Source organism: Trachurus trachurus (assembly GCF_905171665.1).
Source record: "Trachurus trachurus genome assembly, chromosome: 9".
In the NCBI taxonomy this organism is placed as follows: Eukaryota; Metazoa; Chordata; class Actinopteri; order Carangiformes; family Carangidae; genus Trachurus; species Trachurus trachurus.
The window spans coordinates 26,883,509-26,911,472 of NC_139895.1; the positions used below are offsets into that span (position 1 = coordinate 26,883,509).

Consider the following 27,964-nt stretch of genomic DNA (forward strand, 5'->3'; position numbering starts at 1 on the left):
TGCGTACCATACATATGAGATACATTGTTTTATAAGCAAATATATATTATACTTTCCATTTGATAAAAGGTTACAGTCTGTACAATCATTTCCTGTGTCTATTTAATATGATTCATTTTTACAGTGAAATTATGAATATATCATATAAAATAGCAAAATGACTTCATGATGAGGATTTCTAATTAGACTTGCAAACATCCCACTCATCAGAGCTGGCACAAACAAGTGTTTTTCTCAATACTGTTTTCATAGAGATATTATTAACTCCCAAAGCAGAGAAAACATTGTAAAAACAGTAGTAACAAACATGGCAGAAATAAAGTGAGCTTGGATTGTGGGGATTGCATAAAAAAGAAATGTTATGAAATGTCTGATTTGGCACATACGCATTTCCTACTTCAAAATTTCACTCAACCATTTGCTGTGGAGGCATTACTTTGATTTAACTCAACACAGAGATTTAACAATTCATTTCAGCAACATTATCTGCCTCTTCTTTACTTTCACCTTCGGCATTTCACTCCATGGCTTATGTCAAAGCCATTACATACCATTACACAAATTAATTATACTTGCTCCTCTGCAAAGCCTTGTAGAAGGCTATAACTTGGGAACCTTTCTGAGCCCTTACTGTGCTTTACCCAAACCACATATCTACAGACGTTCATGTTGTTTCCGAAAACTTGCCCAGGGTCTATTCAGAGATCTGACTGGAAATCTGGGGGAGATATTTGAAGGAAAAAATTAATAATCCAACAAAATGTCAGAAAAATGTGCCACCCTCATTCAAAATTCTCAGCAGTGGTTTGTGATGGCACTGTGGTGACAAAAAGCCGAATGCAGCGTCATACTGTATCAGGACCTCGGAGGGAACAGTGGTTGTCAGTGGGAAGGAATGCAAATTTCCTGCAGCTGCAAATAGTTGCGGAACAAAAAAGACCATTCTTCGCATTTGAAACAGTATCATCAGCATTCATCCGTTCCTCTTAAGTGGTGTGAGTGAAAACACTCTCCAAGCTTCAGTTCAACACACACACACACACACACACACACACATACGCCCGCACACACGCATACACACACACACTCATGCAGGGAGGTGAGAAACCACACAATTGTCTCTGCCTTCACCTCTGTTCTGGGAAAAGGAGTGAACATGCAGGTCTGACTAAACCAGATTTGGGAGTGTGGTGAAGAAACGCTGGGGTGACAAAAGCAGGATCTGTTGGAGTGAAGTGAAGTGATAAGTTGGACTCTTAAGAGTTCAGATGGATGTGGGCAGGCAAGTTGTGAGGAAGTCAAACTGGTGCCACATAATTCCCGGGAAAAGTCCCAAAAGCACGAGTCCGTTCTGACGTACCTAAAAAGAGCAGAGACACAGCTGTGATCACACAACACAAACAATAAACAAATCATAATAACTGAGGCCTGTATCCTCCATCTAAAACAGTGTATGCCAATCACACCTGTAATGTTTCAAAATGTCCACTAGAGGGCGAACTAACACTGTAAAATATTTTAATACCGATTACAATGAAAAAAAATTCAGTGTCTCAAACATGTTCTTTTCTTTTCTTTTTCTTTAAATTTCTATGAAACTGTATTTAATATCTAATTTAATAACTTTTGCAAATAATCCATACTGAACTTGCTTTATTGTCCCAATTGATACCTCAATGGTATAACAGAAGAAACAAATTAAAGAGAAAACCTGAATAAAATCACAAAAAAACCATGACAAATTCCCAAACTTCATATGGGAGTCTGTTGTGAATCAACACCATCACAGAAACATGAAATGATAGAATATATTTTAGAAGAGTTTTGGAGGCTTATGGTGCCCATAATTACATGTTTTTAATTATCCCACTTCACTACACAAGGGAATAAATTGTGAAAGTCAAAAACCCTGAATTAAATTTCTTCATTCCTTACCTACAAACCAGCCATCATCACATTTCTCCATCACTTGTACAATGTCTCCTTCTCTGAGCTCCAACTCATCTGAATTCTGGGGTTTGTAGTTGTAAACAGCTTTATATCTAGAATTGAAAACACAAAAACAGACAAACAACTGGTCTGAGCCACAAATTCGCCAAAGCATCAACACTTGGTTTGCACCACAACAATTTCAATAACCAGAAACAATTTCATGTCGAGACGTACGGCTGACGTTGCACTGCTGTTGAAACAGGGTTGTTTAGGATGTTTGTTTGCTTCAGGGAGTTGGCGTGTGCATTAGGCGGAGTAGCCTGGCTTGGTATGGCACCCTAAAAAAATGGAAACCACAATATGTCAGGCATTATGAAATAAATAGGGATGTGCCACATTTCTGTCAACATAAACAGTAAGACCACGGTTCTAGTGCAGAGACTTTCTCGGGGAGGCGGTGAGAGCAGACCTGCGATGGGTCAGTGTATCTGGGAGTGATGGCTGTGGTAGCTCCTGCTCTGTGTGCAGACGCTGACGACTGAGTGGAGGGTGAAATGGCTGTAGGTGAGGAGCTCTGGTTAGCTGAGTGTGTCCCAGCCCAGTGGCTGTTCTGGTTGGTGGTTGAAGCAGTTTTGGAGGTGCTGTGGGGCCACTGATAGGCCATTTCTTTGGGTGCAGGTGTTTGGGTGGGGGAGCGTGACTGTGAAGCTGAGCCGCCATAAGGTACAGGTGAAGACGGCTTCAGAGGGGAGTGCTCGGGTTTGGGGCTGAGGGAGGTGGGGGTGAATGGTGAACGTGGACAGGGAGAGTGGACTGGACGTCCTGGACTCTGAGGTCCAGGGGAGATGGGCGACATGGGGCCAGGCGTGTAGTCGTCCGTGGAGTATTTGGTGCGAGGCATCTTGTTGACCTGGACATAATTGACAGGGAAGATGCCGCTCCGGCTGGTCCCTGAGATCCTCCCCTCCAACCACTTATCATCGACACGCCTGGTTACACTGATCACCTCACCCTGAGGAAAAAATAAAACAGAATTTGAAACAGAAGATATTACACAAAAATATCCACATCTACATTGTACAATAAGAATTAATACTGATGTATGTTTAAATTAAAATACACATTCTGTGGTAGAATCATCATCGTAAATAACAAACCTACTGTAACATCGTTCCCTGATTTAAATTCCCTATTTTGGTTTGGGTTAAAAAAAAAAAAAAAAAGTAAGAAGTAGTGTTATTATATATTACAGATGATTAAAAGAAGATGCAGAAGAAGATGAATAAGGTCATGTCTGTACTGAAATATGAAGCTACAGCCAGCAGTCTGTTATCGCTTATCGCGGCTCAAACAACTAAAAAGAACAATCAATAAATAGTGGAGCATTTTGGGAAATATTGTTTGTTTTTCTTTTGTTAGCAAGAGTTAGAGGAGCAGATGACAACTGATGCCCGTTTCATGTCAGTAAATCAGACCAGGGGCAGCAACTGCTTAACTTAGCTTAGCATAAAGAAAGGAAACAGCTATAGCCAGGCTGTCTCTGTAAAGCATGTCCGCTTTTAAATCTATTCCAATTAAAATTATTGCTTCATGGACGTATCCCTCCGCTAACCACTCAAGGGGCAATTTACAACCATGTCTGCCCAGATGTGATGTCACAGTGAAGTTGACCTTTGACCTTTTAGACTGAGTCAAGGTCAAAAACACATTTTGAGAGGTCACAATGGCCTCAAACTTTGACCTTTGTCCACCAAATCATCAGCTCATCTTTAAGACTAAGTGAATGTTTGTGTTGCAGTTTTATCCTTCACAGAGACAAGCCAGCTGTGTCAAATCCTTGTGTTAAACCAAGCTAACCAGCTAAAAGAAAGGGCGTTACTGGTGAGGGAAGAAATCTTCATCCAGTTTTTAGCTCAGGCTGTTTGTTTACACAAAGATCCATATCAGCGAGTTCAGTGACACACTATCTGAAATGAGAGGGTTACTCACTTTACGAAAGGAGAGTTCGACAGGTAAGTCGCCGTTAAAGTTGTACAGAGCCACAGCTTCCCCATAATCCAACACCTGTAGAGTGGGAGACTTTATAGGTGTTGGCTTCTCTGTAGGCGCCAGAATCTATTAACAACGGAAAAAGTTTTTAGTCACATGGTCTTAGATAATAAGCACATGACAGATAAATGAGAGGCTTGAAGAAATTCACCTCAACATAAGATGTAGGGAAAATGCCAGCTCTTCCATGATGTTCCCCTTCAAACCAGTTGCCATCGACTTGCCTGTGGATGTAAACAATGTCGCCTTTCTGCAGTGGAAGCTCCCTGAAGTAAAGAACAAGAGAAGTTATGATTTGGACTTAATCCAGTGGTGTAAATCTGATGTGACCATAATTTAACGTTTTCTCTCAGAAATGTAAATGAGTGTGCAAGAAAGGAAATGGCTTATTTATTACGTCAGCTAACTCACTTGGGTGACTGAGCCTGGAAATTGAACTTGGCTCGCGCTGCTTTCATCTGGAAAAACAAACAGGTCATTCAGTGTTTTGTTGGAAGATTTGTTCAAATGCCATAATCATATGAAGAATTCTGAATCTGTTCAGATCACAAAAACAAAATGCCACAACTTCAAATCACCACTTAGCAAAATGGTTATTTGACAGATTTACCAATCCTTTTAGATAACAAGAAAAACGTACCTTTTTCTCCTCTTTCTTGGGTGGGAGCTCCATGATTTCATTTGCAGGGGAGAGACGTTCTACTGTTGAGCAAAGTGAGGGCACAATAGTGTGTAAGCTGTGTGAGACATGCAGCTTTGTTCAGCGAATGTTGTTGAATGTGTTGGTATGAAAAAGCAATCACAGCTGCAGCACATAAGTTCAAAAAGGAGCTTGAACTTCCAGGAAAAACAATCGAGTAAAGCTAATCTTTAATCAGGTCTTCCGAGTTCCACTTCCTATTTTTGTGGCCTTCCTCCCCACCCATCCACAGCACCTTCTGTTTCTATAGGGGGGAAAACTACACAAGTTTCCATGTTCACATTAGCCTCAACTAAAATGCCAAAGCAGGAGACAGCAGAGGCAATGGGAGGGAATCATGAGACCATCAGAATACATTAGATTACTAAAAGCTTTCATCAAATATATGCAGCCTGATTAAATGATGGCATGCTAACTGAAAGTGCATGGATCTTTTGTTTGGTCATTGGGTTCAAGAAACTTATGGACACTTCTGATTGTAGACTATAAACTACTAAAACTCTTAGCAAAATCATAACCAAAGTCAAGGCAGAAGTGGTGGGGAAATCACAGTATGTTTGGGCTTTGGGGGGAAAAAAGGGAAGAAACTCCATGTTTACCATATGTGGGAACGGAAGCCAGTGATGTGCCAGCTGGGCGATGGACAGGCTGCTTTGATGCTGTAAAATTGCTGAAAATGAGAAGAAAATATTATCTTTGAATGTTTATATTACTGTCACTTCCAATAAGGGTGAATGATTTCTAATCACATCAAAAGACACACACACACACATACAGAGGAAAAGTGTGTGTGTCTGTGGGGGGGGTTCCTGCTGATTTATTGTGCAGCACATCTGTTTACAGCTGCTTGTTTCTGGACAGAGATGAGACAAATAATCAAACAGCTAAAAACACGCAAGATGGAACTGAGTGAGTCATCCTTGAATTGACAATATGGTTTACTGATGGATGTTAAATTAGCCTTACACCACTGAAACTCTATTCACAAGAGTGAGCCTGGTTGTTTCTGGGTTAAGAATTAATCCAGAACCCAAATCTTCCTGTTTGGCAACAATTTGCATGTTTGCAGACCGCGTTGTGCTTTATTCCATGGTTTGCAGCTGGGTGCCCAATGGACAGTTTGTTTGAGAAACAGGAAAGTAGAAGAATAAACTAAAATAAAACAGTCAGTTTCTTGCTGCTGTAAATTTTCCATTCATGTGTTCCCAGCAACAAACTCTTTCTATACATAAAAGGGCACTTAGCCCAGCCACGCAGAAAAGGTCACAACCCATGAAGTCAACTTAGCAAACAACAGCGAGAATCCACCAAGAATGCATCACACACATGGTGAGAAATGTGGAATGCTGACTGCTGTTTGAGGTTACAAATACTGTACTTGAGCTTGTTAAAGTTCACCAGTTTCCTAACAGAGTGTCGAGCTCAGCGAGTCAGGTGATCGACTAACAGGTACCCTGCAAAGTGTCACTGCACCGTCCAATCACAGTGCTCGGTTTCTTAAAACAGCAGGAAACAATGGGCAGATATACTCCCACTCGATGAAGTAACATCAAAGTGAATGAGGAGGTGGGAGTGTTGGGCTCAGAGGAGGTCTGTTATGGGTTAGTTGACCCTGTTATTTTTTTTAACATCTCCATCTAAATTGTGCAAAAAAGTATTTAAAAAGCAAGAAAGTTCAAGAAAACACCTCATATTTATTGTTGGTGCTAAAAGCCCTGAATCTAATTTAAACTATTTTATTGGTATGTGTAGAACATCTGTACACGTTGAGCACAATGCTACATTTAAGTGAAATCTTAGTATGTTTGTTTAATCACTGATTGCTGTCATGTCATATAACATAAGTATCAATTATGCCATAATACAGAGAAAACATTTATCATTGGTCGTTTTTAGATCTTTTGTAAAACAAAAAAAAAAACAGAATTCTAAATTGTAAAAATATGGTTAAAAAGTCAATAAATATGCCATTATAAGCTGCTGAAAATCATGTGGAGTAATGATACATCCATATCACCCTCTTAAGTTCTGTTGCCACTGACCTGTAGTTTGTGGTTCCAGTCCTTGGAGCAGTTACTGGAGCCTTGCCACTGGCCTCCTGCAAGCAGAGTGAGCATTAAACACAGCCTTCTGTATCTCACTGCTAGGAGGAAATCTCACAACAACTCAGACAAAGTTGAGGTGCTGACCACTCCCAAAGGAGCAAAAAACTCCCCTGGGTCCTATCCTCCCCTGCCTACACACAGCACCACTCATGATCTGTCTGGGCTGACTGTGATTTCAGTCAGATTACAGCCTACAAAGCTGATTTAATCACACCAGAAACGGGAACAGCACAAGAATCCACAACATTTTTTTTTTTTGCCAAGGTTACAACAAAGTCGCTCTCTAAAAGAAGCACTGAGGGATTGCAAAGGGGAGTTATCAAATTACAATTTGAAGAAATTTGATTTCAGAAGTTCTTCATTTTTTGGCAGCCAGAGCTACACAGCTGAGATGGGTGCAGGGAATTTGCAGGCAGGTAAATTAACAGAGCAGCTCAATCCAAATGCAAGGCAGGCAGGTGATTTCAAGGCTGTCATCCAGGCCACAGAGGAAAACAAAACTCAAAAAAACAAACACGTGGCCAAAGCTAGACAAGCAGGGGGATCTCACTGAGACTCACAGCCTTCACTGGGAGTGAGGGGAGTAAGGGGGAGGGTGGGATTCTACTAGATTGGTGGCGAGGGGGGGATGCTGCAGCAGAGAGAGTCAGGAGGGGGCCTCAGTACCTCACCCCGGCCTCGTCGCTGCTGCTTCTTCTGGGAAAGTCTCCTCTCCAGACCCTGGATCTCCGAGTCCAGCTCAGCCTCAAACCGACTCAGCTCAGAGACCAGACTGGCCTGAGCCAGCGATGGAGTTGGAAGGGCAAAATTAAAACAACAATTCACAGTGTGACTTTTGTCCCTCCCTTTTAGTGGACAAAAATCGGCAATATCTTGGTAGAGCAAATACAGAAAGTTGTGTCAAAGCTGCTCACCTCAACTGAAGGTGACTTTGGTTTCTCAGGCTGTTTCTTCGGAGACAAATAAGTCTAAGGACAGAAAAAAATATATAGTGAACAGAGGTTGTCATAAAACTGTTTGTAGTTACTAAACTAAACAAGTAAACAAAATTTAACTTGTTTAAAAATACATGCAGCAAGGCCGAATTAGCAACCAGGAAAAGTGGAAAACTATCCTTGGGCCACAGATAGCAGGCATCCATAAGGACTGATTATATATAATACAAATGGGGGTTTACACCAACATCAGCTCTATATAGGGACATATTCATTATTAATCTGCCCTCATGTTCCATATCAATAAATATTAAACAGATTAAGTTGTGTTTTTATGGTTTTATTGGTGCTTACAGGGAAATAATCATGCTGCCATGTGTAATGTCCTTCATGTGCACTTTAAAACATGCTGTAGCTGTTCTATGAATTGAAACTGTATGTTAAATGTTCAAATAAATTCCACCTAAAGAGCTGTAAAGGTCAGTACTGTATGTAGGTTATTTTTATTCTAATTTCAGAAATCAAATTTCAAGCGGTGAGAGTTTTGTATCTTTCCTTCAGAAACAATTTAAGAGGGATTTGGGCACATGCTGGATGTCCAGTTGCCAACAGAGCCATAAGGAAACATCCATAGTTTAGAGAGCTTATTTTAACTAGGCAGCCAATACTGCTTTCAGCCTCAGAAAATGAACATGAGTACAAGCAGCTGACTCTATCAAGTATTACTTTAAAAGGCTGTGCTGGCGAGATCCACAGACACCCTGCTCAATTTCCTGATTTTTTCTGTAAAATCTTGGCTGAATGTGTCCCTCGGAGCGCCAAAAACTACTCCTCAATTGGACGTCATCCTCGCTGCAATCATTATAATATCACTGTGAAGCAGCACAACACCTGATATGGTCTGTACACGGATTTTCTAAACGCCATCGAGGGGATAGAACATTGGGCCGCTGTCATAAAGAGGAAATGAATTAAGTCTCCATGCTGTGAGCCATTATACACCACAAGAGGTTAACACCATAATACGGATCACAAGACACCTCCGCTCCCGTGGGGGAGTGGAAACAAAGATTCCTTTTCTTCACAAGCACAGACACATGGCACAATATGCACCAGATCTGGGACAATGTTGCAAGATCCATTCAAATCACTGTAGAGACGCCGCTCTGGAACTCACCAGGGGTATTTGAACACAGAGACACATACAAACGGGTGCACACTCAATTGCAGCAGCACAATGAATCACAACCCCAATGGTAAACAAATACTGTATGAGTCAAAGTGTCAACCTCACCAGCTTTGTAAATCAGACATTCAGTACAATACCTGATAGAAACACTAATAGAAAACACTTGGATAATGTATTTTCTTGTCTAAAAATATCAATGAATGAAAGAATAAAAGGAGGAATGAGCACATGTGGTGGGAAGCAGCTGATACACTGGTGAATGACCACACTCACAAGTTATCAGACACCTTGCGTGAGAAGATGAAATACGAGGACTCGTACTGTAATCCTTAAAGAAAAGGTGCCCATCCTCAAACCTGTTCTTGAGCGGAAAGAATCCCTGTGACTGGAGCTTGCAACAGTGTTGAACAAATCTACATAATCGTGCAGAAACACTTACTTTTTTCAGTGATACCAGATCTTATTTTTAAACCGTGGCGGCATGTGAAGTCGTACCTGGCTGTGGCTCTCTGAGGTGGTGCTCCTTCCGGGCTCAAAGTCGAATATGCTCTTGGGTTGAGGGGGCTGTTTTCCCGGGTCCGACAGCTTATCTACATCCTCCCTCCTGAAACACAACACCCCAATACACACACATACCCAGACACACACACACACACACACACACACCATGGACAACTACTTAATCATGGCTTCATTGTGAGTGCCTGTAGAAACAAATCCAAACTTGTCTCTCCCACACGTTTTCCCTCCACTGCTCTTGGCCTTAGTTTTGGTTGGTATTCAGGTGAAGACGTCACCTACAGATGTTATCTGATGTGGAAAATAAATATACAGGAGTGGTGCATAATCTACCATCAGTAGATGAAAGAGATCAATATTACATACACAAACATAAGTATACTGTTAAATCTCTGCTCTTACTAAACATCTGAAATTCTAAATCCAAGGTCTCTGGAGGTATGGAGAGGTTACGCGTAAATCCAGACTAACTGTTTCTACCTGTTTCCAGTTTGTGTGCTAAACTAAGCTAAGCTAAGCTAATTTGCTGCTGGCAGTACACATTTAGACATATTTAACTGCTGAGAATCTACTGCATTTCTGGGCAAGATGCAAAAAATGTGCATGTTTCCAATTCTGTCTCTCTAGCTTTAAGTGTGACTCTTGTTTTGGGCCGTCTTGTGTCACGTTATTGGCCTTTAGGTTTGATTTTCACACCAAAGTGAAAAAGAGATGCAGCTCCCGTTGACTGCAGACTTTAACAAACTGCCCTAAGGTGTGAAAGTAAGTGATTTCCACTCTGTCTGTGTGTACCATGTGATGGACTGGAAAATTGCCTGTGTACTTTCCAGCACGTTCTGGGATACACTCAGCCAACCCCGTGACCTTGAAGCACTTAAATCAAATCAATGTAAACTCACCAGTCTGGTAGAGCTCCATACGGTGTCAGTCTGAAGAGATTCTTGTCATTACTGTCTTCTATGGTGGCAGACAACTTGAGCCCTGCACATCAGATGATCAGTGCTGGTCAGTCTTAAGTATGAATTAATGATGTATCTATGGACAGGACAACAATGTGGAGTCACTTACGTTCAGCTGACCAACGCTCTGAGTCCTCTGACTCAAGTTCTGGTAAACAAGTACAAAAGAGATACATAAATACATACATAAAAGATGGGTGTTTTTACATAGATAAATCAATAACAATACCATAGCTATACATTTCTAGTGCATTATTAAATAAATCCTACAATATGCATGGATTTGTCTCAGTGAGACTGCACTCATTGTTACAGTGTTTGTGCAGGACAGAGTATTCTACATTCTTAAGTAAATCCAGAGTGATGTATGTATGTTATCTGGATGATATATGTCATGTTATGGCTGGTCAATGTGGAGCCATTTCTAACCACATTAAACTATGTCAGAGGAAAAAGGTTTCCCACAGCATCTTCAGATGTCATCAAACTCAATAAGTTGTATGCTCACGTGATAAGTTACACTGCAGCAGAGATTCTCAGTGCTTTGAAATCCAAACTCGTTTGAGAAGACAAATCACAGAGGGGGAGAGTTTCAAACATTCCTCTGAAACAGAGCTGATCCAATGTAATCCACTAAAACCACCTCTGTGCTGCGGCAGTGCCATTAACCATACAAATAACAGGGAATGTGTCTCCATTACGCAACACGTAATAGAGACAAATGGAGAGAGAGATCTGGGAGGGGCTAAGATAAGAAGTGGGATTATAGTCAGAGCTAATAAAACCAAATGATGTAAGACATATGGGCTCTTTCATCGTGTCTTATTTTGCCTATGCAATAATCTGTTTGCTGGATCCCCTCGGCAGTAGCTGACGCGGGCAGAGAGGAATTCACTCTGGACCTGAGTGTGTGAGAAGAGGAGGAGGAGGAGGAGGAGAAGGAGGAGGGGGAAGTCCTTACCTTCTGGCTTCTTGTGAATCTGTCTGAACATGCTCTTGTACCAGTCTCTGGGCTTGTTCACACTCTGGTATAAGAAGAGAGGGAAGGTGCATAAAGTAAACAAAGCTGTTGGAATAAGGTTTTGAGAAAAGCAACTCAACCTTGTGTGTGATATTAGGAAGTGCTTTTTAATCTTACGGATCTGGAGGCAATGGGCATCCCAGTTTCATCCACTGGACCAATTCCAGAGAACTTGATGAGCCTCTCCTCCCTGGTGGGAGTCCAGCTGCGTGGTAAAGTGGCACAGGCCTGGACACCATTGGACAGTCCACCTAAGACACAACAACACCATTTAAATAATCATATTGTTTTGACTAGTTGATTTCAGCTAAAGTTGACAAGCTAACAAATTAAACTAAATTTAAACTCTGTTCAGGTTTTTAAGAACATGTTGCCTTTTCTAATTGTCTCCATCCTCTGATGTAAACATCCTTACCATATGACTGTGAGGGGCCATAATAGGATCCAAAGCTGAGAGTTGTCGGGCCACTTCCATTCACCTCTGAAACCTGAAGAAAGACAGAGTGATTTTAAATATCTCAGTGTAATGTGAGTGAAACCTACAACAGTGATGGCTGCAAAACATAACGCGCATGACTGGATGTATAGTCTGTCATTCTTCATAGGTCCACAGGGAGGAGCACTTGTTTACTGAATTTCATCCACTCCCCCTCAGTATTGTTATTAACACAGCCTCCAGGATATTTATGTGCATACCTTGAACTCTCCAGATGGCAGCCTTGCAGAGCGAAAAGGACTCAGAGGAGGGGTCGGGAGTCCAGGGGAGATGACAACCTCATGGGTCATCTCTGGAGATGTTAGTATCCTCTGCCCTGAATAATCTCCAGACTCCCCAGAGAAGATAATCCGGGAGCCATTTGTGTTGCCAACTGCATCCGCAAGTTGCTAAACATAGAGGAAATGAGAAATATAGATGAATACAAACAATGCACGAACTTTGCTCCTGTCATGTCCTCCTGCTGGCCCTGGGTAAACACTGTTGTCTATTGGGAGGTCATGTGAACTTGTTAGCGGCCCGGCTATTCTCCGGAGAATAACTGGACTCTGTGGGGGAGCCTCAGATGAAAAGGCCCCTAATTTATTTAAAGCGGGACCAGTGGGAAGTGGTGTTCCACCCTCTTCATCATCTCTCTTGCCACAACCACAGAGAGGCCTTATTCAAGGTGCAGAGTGGGGGCACTGAAACAGGAGAGGACCATTATGAGCCCATTAACTCCCTATTCACCAGGCTTCCCTATTCTCCAGCCAGGGGGCGGAGCTGAGGCCAGTGAGGTTGGGAAAGGGTCGTTGATGTCAACCTCAAAGACCAGCAGGGTTAGCAATAGTCTAGTGGTTTCCATAGTGATCTTTTTACACCACCTCCCGCTCATGATGACCAGTCTAGCTCTTCTATTGGAACGCTGCGTATTTCAATCAGGTGCTTTGGTCACTCTGTGCGGTTGTCGTAGGGTCATGGGGGTCATGGGAAAGCCCCCTCGTGCCTCTCATCTACAGTGGCTAATGGTAAAACTGTCATCTGTACCAAAGGCATGTTGTTTTGACACTAGCCTGCCCTGGGCTGACTTTTGCGTGACACTTGCATGTTGCTCCTGGATTTAGATGTGTTAATTCAAGACAGTGGGTTTTGTTCAAAGATTGAAAATGTCAATATTTAGCATAATTTAAAAAAAACTGCTTTACCTGAGACTGCATGTGATCTGTTATGGTCCTTCTGTGATGGAAACCAAACTTGTTTACCCAGCATCAACAAGTATCTGCAGAGACACACAAGCACAAACACTTACACAATTTTCATTTAACTGTTTTCCAGAAGAGCCCTAGCAATAATATCAGCCATGCTACATTTCTTAAAGCGAGAACCCTGATAACAGAGCGTTGTTGGATCAAGAGTAATGTTTTGTGTTTTGGTTTAGATTCTGTATTTCAAATCAAATAGCTGCTCATCAGATTGTCAGTTCATTGCTCCACTATGTGGATAAATATATAAAGTGACATCCTGGAGTAATGTTACAGAGGAAAATCACTGTGATATTGAAATATTTCCTACAAGCAAATTTCTTTCTTTTTTTTTATAGATATTTTTAGGGCTTTTACGGCCTTTGTCATGATAGGGACAGAATGAGAGAGACAGGAAGGACTGTGAGTCACATTTGAACTTGTTTGGGACTATAGCCCACGTGGTACGGGGTCTATGGAATGAGCAACTGGAGCTTATTTGATAACTATGTTGATGTTGTTCAGGACTACAAATAAATGAGAAAAGTGTTAACATAACATTTATGATTTATTGTACATTTATTAAAACAGATATTTTGAATTACAGTGTCTGTGAGAACTGAACGATCGGAAGATTGTATCCAATTTTTTTTTCTGTCTTGTCTATCTTGTCCCTTGTCTCATCAGCTGTGTGGGGCTCTACAAAGCCTCTCTGTCATAAATCTCGTCTTACATTCAGGCAGACCTGACAACTGTTCCATTATCCCATCCCACTGCTATTCCAGAGAGGGAAAGTTAGCGTCACCCACTTTTTTCCCTGTTACTACGGAAAAACCCACCCAAAACAATAAGTGTGACTCACATTACTGCCTCACTCTTCCCATTTATACAGTGTTGTAATCAGCTGGACTTGAGGGGACTGGATGATGGAGACGGTCAGCTACTGGTGATGGAGACCAGCTCCTAATCGGTCGCACCTCAGAAAAAGTCCAAGCCTGGTGTTTCAACATCAAAGGCATGGGGAGAATGAGGGGGAGGCTGTTTCCGCTCCTCCAAGAGACAGGCACCTCTGAACAGCAGTAGCTAAATGAGCCATAATAACAGTGTAGGAGAAGAAACCAAAGCCAGTGCACAGCCCAAATCCCTCCGACCATGGCCTCTGCAGAAGCAAGTTGCTCAATGATTCTTATTCTTCCGCATCAAGACACAAGTAAACATCTTATCTGTTGAAGCAAACATTAGCTTTAATATAAGGATTTAACTATTATTTATGTTCTAGAGCAATCTATGGCTCTGTGGCAAAGAAAGTAACAACCAATAGTGGACTATATACTGGCTGAGAGCAGCCCAACGCACTGATGAGTTTTCCATGTGGCATTTGCAGTTGAGTATTAGAGTCTATAATCACTGTGGTGAAGAACTAGAAACTATACTCACTCAGAGTCTCTGTGTCAGGGTTAAGAAACAGCAGAGCACGTACGGGGATAGAATCAATGTTCCAGTTTCCAGACAACGATGTCATTTGATCTGAGTCATCATCTCCCAGTAAAAGCTGTTACATAACAGGAAAAATATGGGAATTGGAGGATTGTGTCTACGACAATACCGTTACAGCTCAGCCATGACAAACGACCTATCGCCACCCAAAGCAGTCACAGACAGCTGATTATCTGTCCAACAATGAGCAACACTCAAACAAGCAGCATTGTAAAAAATGACTTGTCCATTCATACCTCGCTTGTGCAGGCTGCTGCCCACCATTAGGGCCCCATCACACTGATGACCGAATGTCTAGGTGAGGAATTCACTATCATTTTAAAGAACTACTATTTCCCACACATGCCCATTTAATTCAAGAAACAAAAAGTAGCTTTTTCACTGCTACATTGCTACCATTTGAGTATCAACAGCAGATCTGTTTGTGATATAGGTCGGTGTTGGCATGGTTACATGAAATTTACAAACACATTTATGAATGAGATTTAAAGGAGCACTCCACTGATTTACCATGTTATAGTAAGTTCCACAAAAGACTAAAGCACCAGTGAATGAGATTACCTGCCTTTTAATCTCTAATACGGGTCAATCTTAAAAAAAACACCAGCCCCAACATATCCCATAATGCTCTCAATACCATATCATTACACTCTTACCTCTAAAATTTCTTCCAGGCTCTTTCTCTATAGGATTGAATTATTGTTCCTATAAAAAAATATATTAGAAGTAATACTGAGGACGTTTGTTTTCACTATTTTATTATCTCTATTTCTGGGGCTCCGTCCAGCCTAAAAGCTGAAACCCATGTGTCACTGACGTAGCATCCGGATGAGTAAGCTCATGTCATAACAGTGTCTCTGCATCTCATTTCTCTGGGGAGCAAAAATCCAACAGAGAAATACCCAAGTGCATTCCCTGTTTGAGAGCACCAAACACAATCCTGCCTAATAAGGAGAAATCAGTGTTGATATCTAGGAAGAAAATCCCTGTCCAGAAGTCTGGCTCTCTCTGGGTTTGGTCTGAACGCCCAGTGCATTCTTATGTAATTACTGAGACTCAACAGCGGAGGCAGCTATAAGCTTTCTCGTGTAGACTGGGTTTTAAAATTGGCAATGTGTGAGTACCTTGATGCTATCGCTCTGAAAAATGTGGACGTTATAGCCTGTGTATTTACAAGACAAACCCCCCTAGGTGAGAGGTCCATAATCACCACTGGATCAGTTATGGAAGGAAAACAGAGCCATAAAAGGCCCACGTGCATCTCCAGATGAAGATGAAGTGATGTCCTACTTTAGACATGCCCTCACAACACCAGTATTTTGAACATCCAGCTCACTAAAAACACATTTCTTCTTCTGTAGCATCCTACTCTTGCTTTACATTTGGTCAGGGTAACCAAGGATTTACTAAATGAGAATCAAGGGATTTTGGTATGGAAATCTCTGACTCTGTTCCCAGGAAACTCATCCGGTCTCTTGGAGCACTGGACCAGATGTTCATCTCTGTAAACGAACCCTGGAAACAGAAGTGTGCTCAGCTCCGTCAGCTATGTAAAATTAAACAACTGTGTTGTGACATAGTTCAAAAAACTAAATTTGGCATGAAGATTTCGTTTTCTTCTCCCTTTTTTTTTTTATCTGAAAGGAGCGGATGAGGAACCAGACTATTATGTGAAGTTGCTGAGCCAGAGCAGACCTACTCAGCAGCTTCAAGGTCAGTGAACCTCACCACACCCCTGTGATTCCTGAGAATCACAATGGGAGGTTTCAACAGCAGGCAACAGATGCACAATAGTAATGCAATAGTAACACAACAGACTTCCAAATGTGTGAATACATAGTTGACTATATAAATGCCATTCAGCACTGCAGCAGGATCAACTTAGACACAGAAAACTTGCTATGAGGTCAACATCTCTCTGGACTAATTAGTCATCACACTTGTCACTTTTCCACAGAAGGATGAGACGAGGTCTTTCTGAGAAGACCCTGACCTATGATGACCTCCTTCTGCAACACACGCAGAGCTACTTGCATTGTTCTCACTAGGAGTAATGCTGTCAAGGTGACCACACATACCCTAATGAATAACTGTCACAGCACTGATCCATATAACCCCTGTAATCTGTTGGGTCAGGAAACTAATGATTTGTGGTCAGAGGTGGAATCGTGTTGTCCATAAATCATCTGCTGCACAAGCAAGTGGCATCACAGAATATCTTGGCATTATGAGCAGAGACAGTGGACTTTAAATAAAACAAATAGAAGTGGCACTTATGAGTTATTCTCCATTTATTACTAGAGGTGTTATCCGCTGCCACTAGTGCTGGGTGCTAAGCAGAAATGTTAATCATTGACTCCATAAGGTGGAAACTGTCACACAGAGTCTGTTGAACGGGTCCAATCCATTAATATGAATGAAACTGGCCAAACATATGAGCTCAATATTTGCTTAAGGTGGTCATTTTGTTTGGTTGAGCGCTGACCTGTAGTACAGTTATGATTAAACATATGTAACAAAATAATCTGCAAAACAGACTCTGATCTCCAAATGAAGAGGTTAGTTCCTGTTAACAACGTGACAGACGGCAGGGTAAAGTCTTATCACCGATTTGCACGAACACTAAGTTACTGCTGGTCAGCAAGTTACATAACAAGAAAAAAAACTGAAGTAATTCTGCCTTAAAAAGCAATGAAAAGTAATTAAAAGCACATTTTGTGAATAAATAAAGCAGCCATTTATTTCTAAACACATTACATGAGTCACTCTGGAGTTATGTGAAAGATGTTAGAGGTCCTGTGAGGTTGATAGCACAGCCACACTTGCCCCTCCGCAACTTAGCAGATGTGCAGACGCAGTCCATACAAGGTCCTGGGGCTGCAAGTTTATGATATGCAGTTATTGGGGGATACACACATTTATCAAGAGGGAGGTATTTTACCTCCTTGTATGGTGCTCCTCCAGTCTGAGCAACAGGAGGAGTCAGGCTGTGTGCTTCTTGTCAATGAGGTGGCATTGTGTTCCCGGGAAGACCTGCTCAGCAGTAAATCACAGCCTCTCTCTCTCTGAGAAGAGCACAACGCTGAACTGAAGTACTGTGCAGTTTTATCAGATTTGCTCATAAAAAACAAACAGACAATATATCATTGAAGATACTTCCCCACTTCCCCTGTTTGCGTCAGCATGTTAAAGTAAAATCCTGAGGAAAAATAACACACCAGAGGGGGGAAAAAATGTCACAAATCCTCATCATGCCTGTCATTCTGCATCTTCAAAGCTGAGTGCAGCCTGTGGATATGAGCACTGGCAGCTCGACCCCTCAGTAATATCACAAAGGGGATCAGAGCTGGCTGTGGAAATCACCCTGACAGTAAGGGGAGCCTCCAGTGATGCCTGGACGGTCCTGGGGCCATTAGGCGTAATAGCTGCAATAAGGGCTGGCATGTTGGGAAACACTGCCCACGGTGCCCTCTCTCCGCGCTCCAGCTGTAACTCACAGCTGCTCTCCCGCAAGTCTGTCTCAACATCAAAACTATACACACATCACATGGGTCAACTTGTTTTCCATTGCAAAAAAGCATGAGTCTCTGTTTTTTAAGACACTGTGGTCCTGCCCAAGTCTGCAGCACTAATCCTGTGGAGTAAGCATGTAAGCGTGTAAACCTGGGAGGTGACAGGTTACTCACTCTTTACAAAACACTCCCGCAAAACAGCTGAGCACATACGTATCTATACAGTCACCATGTTTATGATGACTGAAACCTGCGTTCCCATGGGAAAGAGTGCACTCACCTTTCACAGTGGCAGCTCAGCACCTCACTCTGTTCTCTGTCCCGCAGCACGCTGTCGACCTGCCCTGCTCCCTCTCCCACATGAAACTAGCCAGGACACACAAACTCTCTCCCTCTCCCTCTCCCTCTCCCTCTCTCTCTGTCTCTGTCTCTCCCAGCCCTTGCTCTGCCTGCCTCCGTGCAGAGAGGACTTCCCGGTTGACAGGCATCACCATAGCAACCAACTTCAGGCCCCCGTTCAAAAGCCACCCTGCTTCTTGGCTTGTCAGTGCGGGGCACCTCCTTCAAGTGAAGCGGCGCTATTGTTGCGATAAGGTGATATTTCACAGCACAGGGTTAACCAAAGGGGAACGCAAACAGTTCATCACCTCCACCACCCAGATACTGACCAGTGCATGGCACCCCCTCCTGACTTTATCTCCCCCGTGTCTCCCACTCCTTTTATGTGCTTGTTCACCCTGTGTGTGTGTGTGTGTGTGTGTGTGTGTGTGTGTGTGTGTGTGTGTGTGTGTGTGTGTGTGTGTGTGTGTGTGTGTGTGTGTGTGTGTGTGTGTGTGTGTGTGTGTGTGTGTGTGTGTGTGTGTGTGTGTGTGTGTGTGTGTGTGTGTGTGTGTGTGTGTGTCAGTGTGTGTGGAAAGGCCAGGTCTCTGCCTAGCTGAAGGCATGAAGACAGAATAGGAGCTCTTTCTGTTCCAGTGGCTCTGGAAGCATTTCGGAGTCATTACTCTACTACATGCAGTCAACCACTGACAGCACAAAGTCCTGCTGACTTCTCTCCCATGATCACACACCCACACCAGAAAGACTGTTGAATGCCATGGCTGAAATAAACAACAAGCGACTGAAACATGTTTTGCACTTTTAACTGCAAATTATTCAAAGTAGGAGATGCGGTATTTGCACTGATAAGTCAGTCAAATTCCAGTTGGGTGGTTGGTTGGTCAGAGCTCAGAGCCAAAAAACTTTCAAAAAGGAATGAAACACATTCTTAAATACCGCTGTTGTTCTTGCATACAAATCTTGACCAAATAAAAAAACCAGGATTTCCAGTTTGTCTGCGCCTCTTGCCAATGAAGACAAAAAACTGTGAAACCTGAAATCTAACCTGCTGACAGACTTGTTCTGGCACCGAGTCTGCAGCTGCTACAGGTAGACTCTGTAACGAGGTCCACGTTGCAGGTGAGTGAGCCAGTCACCTGCTCACGCGTGCAATCAGCTTTCTTAGTCATACACATTAAGCGTTTCTGGCAATAAGATGAAGACTGGGCGGAGAATAACATGAAACATGGTGTAGTTAGTGGTTTATCCATTTGTTTCAAAGTATGTGTCTGTGTGTGTGTGTGTCAATTCCAACTTGAAATGGAAGGACTCAGCTCTTTTTTAATAATTCAGCGGTCTGGCTTGGTAGAGAAGGGCAGATATCCACTTACAGAGCCTGTTCTCTCCATAGGCTTGTTTTTGCCAAACGGTTGAGCCGCTGAACCTGGAGGGCAGGCCGGGCAGGACCGGCTCCAGGCTCCAGGCTCCAGGCTCCAGGCAGAGGCTCCTTTTGGTAATCTGTGTCCCGCTGGAGCAGACTTTCACCCCGCTGTGACCACATCTGACACCCTGTCACTCTGCAGCCAAATGAGGTAATCACGCAAGAGGTGATTGCAGCTTTGGCCTGGGACTCAACACCTCTCCCACACTGGATCCTTGTTCACTTTGTCTTTTCACTAAACAAACACAGGGCTTCACCCATTTCCCCCCTTTTAACACAGAGAAACATTGTCGGGACAGGAGGGAAGATGGTGTTGTACCTCTCTGCGTCTGAGATGAATGGACTCCGGTACAACTTTACCATGCTGTAAAGGCCTCTCTCACTGAGTGGTATGTTACTACAGAAGCTCATTAAAGAGCTGGAGAGCCGTGGATTCCAGCGAGTGAATAAACCATGACATAAAGCTGTTATGTAACACAAACCTATATCACTTAATTACTACAGCCCGAGGCTTGTCATTAAACTACCAGCTCTCTCAGGATACAGCAAGTCTGTGAAAATAACACACAAGGTGAAACTTGGCAAATAGAAAGATATAACCGAGGAGATTGGAGTGAGCAAACAGCACCGCAGAGGACAGACAATGTGCACTGGACATCATACAATACTTGCACGTGTCACCTCTACCACAGGTTGATCTCTGAGGTTGGGATTGAGGAATGTCTCTGAGAACAAACAAAAGAGCATCAGGGTTTATTTTGCTGGTAAACAACATTTCTCTGAGCCGTGCACGTCCCAGGACTCAGATTTTTACTGTTGGCCGACGAGGACAAACGTTGTTAGGACAGTCATAAATCTTCATGGGATCTACTGTTGTAACGATTCTTCTGATGAGACGTTTTGTGTCAGTGAAAGAAAAAAAAAAAGATTAACGAGTATATTTATAAAGTAAAAATGTAAACACGCTGAAATGCCTTGTAGACTAACACAACAACTAAAGCCACAACAGGGAGATTCAGGCTGATAATAAACTACTTTTGAACAACACACACAATAAAATATTTGGCGTCTGACTGAAGTCAAGTCTTCCTCATATTTGCCCTGTCCCATGTACCTGCTCAACTGTTGCTCAACAGCGTTGTGAGAGAAAACAAACTGCCACCACTGTGACAGATCGAAGATAAACAGCCCTAACGTGTTTGTCACAGTGGTTTCCAGTGACAGAAAAAAATCCAGTGGTCAAGCATAACAGCAACAACATGATGCTCAGATATGTGTCTGAGGCAATCCCAATTAAAAATGTAACTCAAAACTCAAAACTCAAAAGTAACAAATACAAATAGAAGTAGGAAGTCAGTCACATGACAAGCACAGTGTCTGGGAAAACATCTTTTCAACTCTGAAGCTGCATTTCCTTGTGATATGAACCTTTGCTCTATAGTCATGGTGTGAAGTGGCAGCACAAGCTGTGCAGTACTTACAGGCGAGCCCGGGCTGAGCAGTGAGGTCTCCTCAGTGCAGAGGGAGAGAGGAAGTGAATGAAAAAGAAGGAGGGAACCACTGCTACTCCTCTCTCTCTCTCCCTCCCTTTTTTCTCTTTCTAAGGGCAACAGAGTGTCTTTTATCTTTACTGAATGATTCAGCGTGGGTCTGAATGTTTGACTGGGTGTTCGTGGGCGTGTGTACGTATGCATGCGTCTTACTGTTTGCATGTCTGTGTGTGTGTGAGCGCGCACTGTGGAGCTCATCAGGGAGAAGCCACTCAGTAATAGTTTCCATCCACAGCTGGAAACAATAGAGATTCCCATACAGGCCCAGGCTCGGTGGCACCGCCCTCTAGTGTTTTAAAGCAATGGAAGAGGTGGAGATTTGCTTAGCCATCTCAACTAAAGAGGTCTGAGTGATACACATATTATAACAGCACTGTCTAGTCACTGCCTTTGGTCTTTACATGTTGTGTCCCATTCACAACGAGCAGAAAAGAGTCATTTCTATGAGATCCAGAGGGCTCAGCTGTCTTCTTCACCTGTTGCCTCCTGAACATCCAGGAAAGTACTACAAATAACCAATAACTACAAATGTATACACACATAGACCCACTCACACACGCGCACAAACACTGGAGAGCCTCAGAGAAGTCTCAGTATTTCCATGTTCTGATCCAGCAGCAGGCCTGACGTACTGACCTTGTTTGAGAAAACCCCCCTGCAGCAAAGCCAAAAGGAGAAGTGCTACTGCTTTCCTTTTATAAATCCAGTGTCATCAGCTGCATTTCTGTAACAGCAGTGCACAATTGAAGCCCCCAGGGAAGTTCATGCGACAGCTCCCACTCCTATTCTTCCTTGTCCTGAGATATGAGTGTGCAGACGTCTGCTGGATTTCTCCAGCCTGAGTCCAGAAGCAGCTCTCAGCTCTGCCATCCAAGATAAATATTTAACAGGTTGGCTGCCTGCAAGATCAGAAACCAAAGGTCACATCTGTCGTCTTCTTCGTCTTCTGTAGTCCATCTTGGCACTCAACCCAGGGAGTGTCATGCAACAGATCCACAGAGACACCTTAGACAAAAATCTGACAAGCAAGAAACATGCCACTGACAGATACTGGAAGACATATTTACTTTCTCAAACTTTGCCTTCACTTGTCTTAAGGTTTACTATATCATAATATAATGTTTCTTTTGTTTTGTTTTGTGGAAACCTGGAAATAATTTTCTAGAACAATGTACCATTTCTGAAAAAGCAGTGAACAAGATACACTTTGCCAAAATATTCTCTCATTTCACAGAATTGATCATTTAATAACCACTCAAATGATAAGCAGTACCACACTGCCTCCCAGAGGCTCCACAGGAGAACCACTGTGTGGAGTTTGTATTTTAGCAGATGAACCAACAGATGTCGCCAGAATCTCAAAGATGCCACCACCAGGCCAGAGAAATAGTGTCAAAGCGCAAGCTGTCATAAAGCAATCTGCAAATCAACTAATGCTCCTACACATATTATCAACATGTATCATAATAAACAATAAAGTGGACAATAAAGTCTTTCTATTCTATTCTAATAAATACTGCAATATGTCCAGTAGATTAAATATAGTATATTAGACTTCAAATGTATGTGCAAATGTATGACATTACCACCAATATACTTGAATATACCACCAACATGAAAACTGCTAACAGAATGAACTTCAATCTGTCCAATTTTAGAAATAACTTAAAGCGTAATCAGCAAATACGTATTTTAATGCTGGGCACTGTCCTGCAAAACCACTCTAAAATCCGTTGAAGTGGCATAAAAACAAGCTCTAAAAGTTTTTTTAGATAAAAAACACAACTATGTATCATCACTGTAATATTCTGAAGAAGCATGATTTATTGAATTGCGAGAACATGATCAAATACGCTAACCCTAACCCCTAACTCTAACTCAACATTGGTATTTAAAATCCTGCCAACATTGGTATTTCTTATTGAAAACAGACCAGATAAGAAACCCCATGTGATCTGTACACTTGTGCAATGGGCACTGTGCAATTTAACTCGCACTTTAATACACTTTGAAAGCGAGCAACGTGCAGTAACAACAGGATGTGCACTAGGGAAGTGTGCAATTCTCTAAGCACTTGAAGACCAAATGAAATCGGGCAGCATGCAATAATATCAGCACTGAACACTTCAACTCTAGCACCAGTATATTAGCACCACTTTAACATTTCACTTACTCAAAATGGAAGATGTTATTAACAATATCTTATTGTTGCCTTTTTCTATGAACACCAACCTGCCAGTGGGACTGAACACGGAAATCAGCCTTTTATGCATATTTACATGGAAATGTTCATTGATATGCATGTCTGTTATATGTATGTTGACACAACACACACAGTTATAAAACTGGAATGTATACATACCAACTTCATGAGGGTTATAATGAAGAAACAGAGTTCCTTCTTCATGGTCCAATCATGCGGATCAACCTGCAAAACAATGAGCACAAAACAACAGTAAGTTGCTAAATGGTGTTTCTGGTGTATCACAAATTCCTGCACAAGATGGTCTCCCATAGAATTATTTTTTTCTTTAATATTGATTACTGAGTTGATATTAATAGTGATCATGTAGGGTTTCCGTGAAGCTACACAATTTCAGACCTCTCAGGTAGACAGCATTTTCAGAGAGAAATCATACAATTTCATTTCAGTTTATTATTGGGTTATGGTTTTACACGTGCAATGTCAAGTTAATTTAAAAAAAGTTACGTTGATGCACAGAAAATTAACCTTGTGGCAAATGTGTAGAGCAAATCGTGTTTTTTTATTCATGGTCCACAACAGCAGGCTGAGGTCAAAACTTGTTATGAGCTTGATCTGTTGTAGCTTGTCTCATGAAGGGTTAACTCCTTGGATACATGTTATCAGCAGGCAAACCACAATGGTGATCTAACAGGGTATTTCAGGATTTGTTTTCAGTCTGGAAGATAAAATCTGTATTGTTTATCGAACACAATGAAAGATTCAAATTCATTAAAAAAAAACCTACATGTAGCAGACAAGCAAACATTTGGTAATGTGACACTCTTTCACATTGACCAAAAGCTTTTGATGTCCATTTCTTGCAGCTATATTTGGTTTCCACAGTCAAACTGCAAACGCATGACTGTATTTTGTTTAATCTGAAATGGATTAATCATTTGCTTCTTATTGATTCTAAAAGAGTCATAATGAAACTGGCTGTTCTTTCTCTTTTGAAAAGTCATATAAAAATAAGCAAAGGTTCATTACTGTAACATAAAGCAGTCCCACTAAAAGCAAAATCATAATAAGTCCTGAGCTAGTTTAATGCTATTTAACATACAAAATAAAGTCAATACTCCAGTTCACTGTCTTTACAAAAACATCATCAACATTGACATCATGACTCCTGGCTGGGTTTCAGGAAGGGAGCAGTAGCCACACTGTTATATCTGGGCATTCTGGTTGACAATAAGCTTACTTCCACTCAAGTGGACGCAGTGTGCAAGAAAGTACATCAGCGTATGTATTTTTATTGTAAACTTCGGAATTTTAATGTGGACAACACTTTTATGCAAATATTTTATTATTGTTTTATTGAGTCCGTGCTCACATTCTCTTTTATCTGCTGGTATGGCTCAATCAGCATCAAGAACAAAAATCGACTGCAAGGGCTCATTAAAATTTGCAGCAGAAGATATGTTGTCCCAAGGTGTAAATAGGCTGAAAAATTCATTTGCCCCTGTTGCCACTGGAGTCCTAAATGATTTTATGAAGTGATTGTTGTACCTGCCTGCACTTTTATCCGTTGTTGTTGTCTTGTTTGTTGTTTTTTTTTGGTTTCTTTTTTGTTTGTTTCTTTGTTATCTGTTTCCTGCTGCTTGCTGCAAAACAAATTGCCCCCAGGGGATAATAAAGATATCTTTGACTTTGACTTTGACACCAAACCTTATCAACCACTGCTGCCCAAGGACACACCAATGGTTTCTCTTGTGTTGTTTATCACAATATCCAAATTTATTGAAGCCTCGGCTGTCGATGTCCAGACATCATCGTCAACATCAGGTGATGTAGGTGCAGGATGTTCGTGTGCAAATCAGCCCCATTTTGTCTGAGCTTGTAGCAACAAATACATGAAGAGACGTTAAACCATTTGAAAAATGGATGGATGGATGGATGGATGGATGGATGGATGGACTCCTTCTAGTGAGGGAGACCTGGGTTTTTGACACTGCTGTCTGTATACTGGAGCTCCTTTAAATCAGTGCATTCAAAATGTGATATAAACTAGTTACATGTGTCTGCCATGAAATGGCACAGCTGCAGGTGAGTGCGGGCTGAGCAGTGAGGTCTCCTCAGTGCAGACCTAGGCTACTGAAATTCAAAGAAAACATAAAAAATACTACTAAAATTTTGGTTGGAGTAGGTTAACATATATCATTGTTTTTAAAACTAACCCAGACAAAGTTTGATGAGTTTAACTACAAAGCAGGCAAAAATAAATGAAGTAAAATATATATTTCCTAGCCTCAAAATTATTTTTTTCCTTCTAAAAAATTGTCTGTCTGCCTCAAGGTGCTACTTTCTTGCTACTTGTTCCTTAAAGGAGAAACTGAAAGTGTTAGAACTGACCCCTGTCTCCCCTCTACTTTGTGTGTCCTCTTGTTACTGGTTTGGACATACATGCTGCCACCTCTTGAAACCCAGAACTTTAACTCTGAACAGTAGCATCCATGTGCAGGAGCGTCCCAGTGCCCGGGGCGCTCAGTGAGGTTTGGGGTGGCCAGGCAGGGGAGAGTTTAGAGATCTGACCAGATGGGGGCGAGGCACAATATGTTGCAGGAGTGTGGCTCAACAGCTGCAAGAAAACAAAAACAAATTTGTGAATCTTGATATGCAATCATATTTTCATATTTCAGTGAATTATTTGTTCAGTCCAAACTTGGGGATTATATCACCACAACAATATGCATTTGTAACAGGAAAACAACAACAACACACATCTATCTACTGCACTGCAGTAATCAAGCAGTTTTTGCAGAATTTGAGAATAGAGCAGTTGAAAATTGACGATTTTCCTCTCTTCTACACATTTCTTTACATATAATACTACGGTATTAATGAAAAGTGTGACATGAACTACCATCAGTGGTAAGTCCATCTACTCGCTCACAAACTCTGTTGTTAATAAATGACATACAAGGTCAGATTATGAATACATTGCCCATGTTTTCTCTGTATCTTCACTTTAAACAACTTAGTTTCATTGTTTTATTATACTGTAGCAATGAAATTATAACAACCAACTATAAAATTGGAAGCAGTAATAATGAAACAGAGCAATTATCTTAGATGTGACTCATACACCTGTGGTAGGACTGTCAACCTACTACTGTCCGATAGCTGTTTACTCTCACCTGCACATTTCCCGTAAACCGCAGCCTGTGGTTTCTGTTCTTCTCTTCTCAATTACTTTACAGTAAAAGGCACAGATCACAAATACCCTCTCCCCCCATGCTAATCCTCCACTTCTTCATTTGCTAATCAACTGCTTTACTGTACTCATAATGGGGGCGGTGCGTGGCGCAGTGGGTAGAGCGGCCGTCCCATGTAGAGGCTACAGTCCTCGCCGCAGGCGTCCCCGGTTCGAATCCCGCGTCGGGCAGACCTTTCCTGCGTGTCATTCCCCCTCTCTCTGCCTCCCCATTTCCTGTCTATCTCTACTGTCATCACTATCAAATAAAAAAAAAAAGATGAAACTCATAATGAAAGAAATATAACTGCATTTTTATAAATATATATCCACCCCAAAGCCTGTCAATGTAGGTTTGAATACACTTGCATAATATACAGTACTGTGCAAATTTTTTAGGCAGGCGTGAAAAAATGCTGTTAAATCAGAATGCTTATCCATCATGCTGACTGGACCCAAATTTATTCCCAACAAACCCAAACATTCAGCCAGTGTCATTTAGAACCAGCATCAGCATAAAGAAGAACAACAAGTCCTGGAAGTCCTGGAAGTGATGGTGTGGTCTTTGAAAGCATTCAGCTTTTTTTTCCCCACACCTGCCTAAAACCTTTGCACAGTACTGTACATTAAATACATAAATTGCCATTTTTGATTGCAAAAAGTAGTAAATAAAAAAAAGCATAAATGTATTTAATAGATAGATAAGATAAAAGATATGCAAATGCAATTTTCTATGCACATATGAGATGGCAACGTAGGGCATCCCTCTAAATAGGATAAAGGTATTTAACTTGAAACTTGGAACTTGAAAACAAGAATAAATAACATCAAATCATCCAGGATTAGACACAATCTACAAGCCCAGTACCAAAAAACCAACAGACAGGTGAAAAGGCGATAAAGGAGGGATAAGAGCCTACCTGGAGGAACTGGCAAGCACAGGCGAAGAAGCAGCCTCCCATAACCAACAAGGAACAGTCTACAAAATCACCAACCTGATACGCGGAAGAAAATTCAGAAACAATGAGCATACCAGAGGTAAACAAGGACAACTACTGTACTTACCACGGTAAAAGAACAAGAAGA

General features: G+C 41.8%; 1 protein-coding gene across 6 annotated transcripts; it reads right to left on the reverse strand.

Moving 5' to 3' along the window:
* On the reverse strand, positions 1-21,510 carry sorbs3 (sorbin and SH3 domain containing 3). Of its 6 annotated transcripts, none has more exons than XM_083979509.1 (21): positions 21,375-21,510; positions 13,090-13,163; positions 12,106-12,294; positions 11,825-11,897; positions 11,527-11,660; positions 11,350-11,413; positions 10,498-10,536; positions 10,329-10,410; positions 9,406-9,514; positions 7,701-7,754; positions 7,453-7,563; positions 6,724-6,779; positions 5,281-5,351; positions 4,622-4,683; positions 4,393-4,439; positions 4,133-4,247; positions 3,922-4,047; positions 2,402-2,944; positions 2,167-2,270; positions 1,936-2,042; positions 1-1,222 (listed from the first exon to the last, which is right to left on the reverse strand). In XM_083979509.1, the coding sequence occupies exons 2-21, from the start codon at positions 13,099-13,101 to the stop codon at positions 1,128-1,130; spliced, it is 2,193 nt and encodes a 730-aa protein (XP_083835635.1). In that variant the 5' UTR covers positions 13,102-13,163; positions 21,375-21,510; the 3' UTR covers positions 1-1,127. The 6 variants fall into 6 exon arrangements, with proteins under 6 accessions (XP_083835635.1, XP_083835638.1, XP_083835634.1 ...); XM_083979512.1 differs by lacking the exon at positions 21,375-21,510 and adding an exon at positions 18,415-18,526 and having other exon boundaries at positions 1-718; XM_083979508.1 differs by lacking the exon at positions 21,375-21,510 and adding an exon at positions 18,415-18,526.
* Between the last annotated feature and the right edge of the window lie 6,454 nt (positions 21,511-27,964).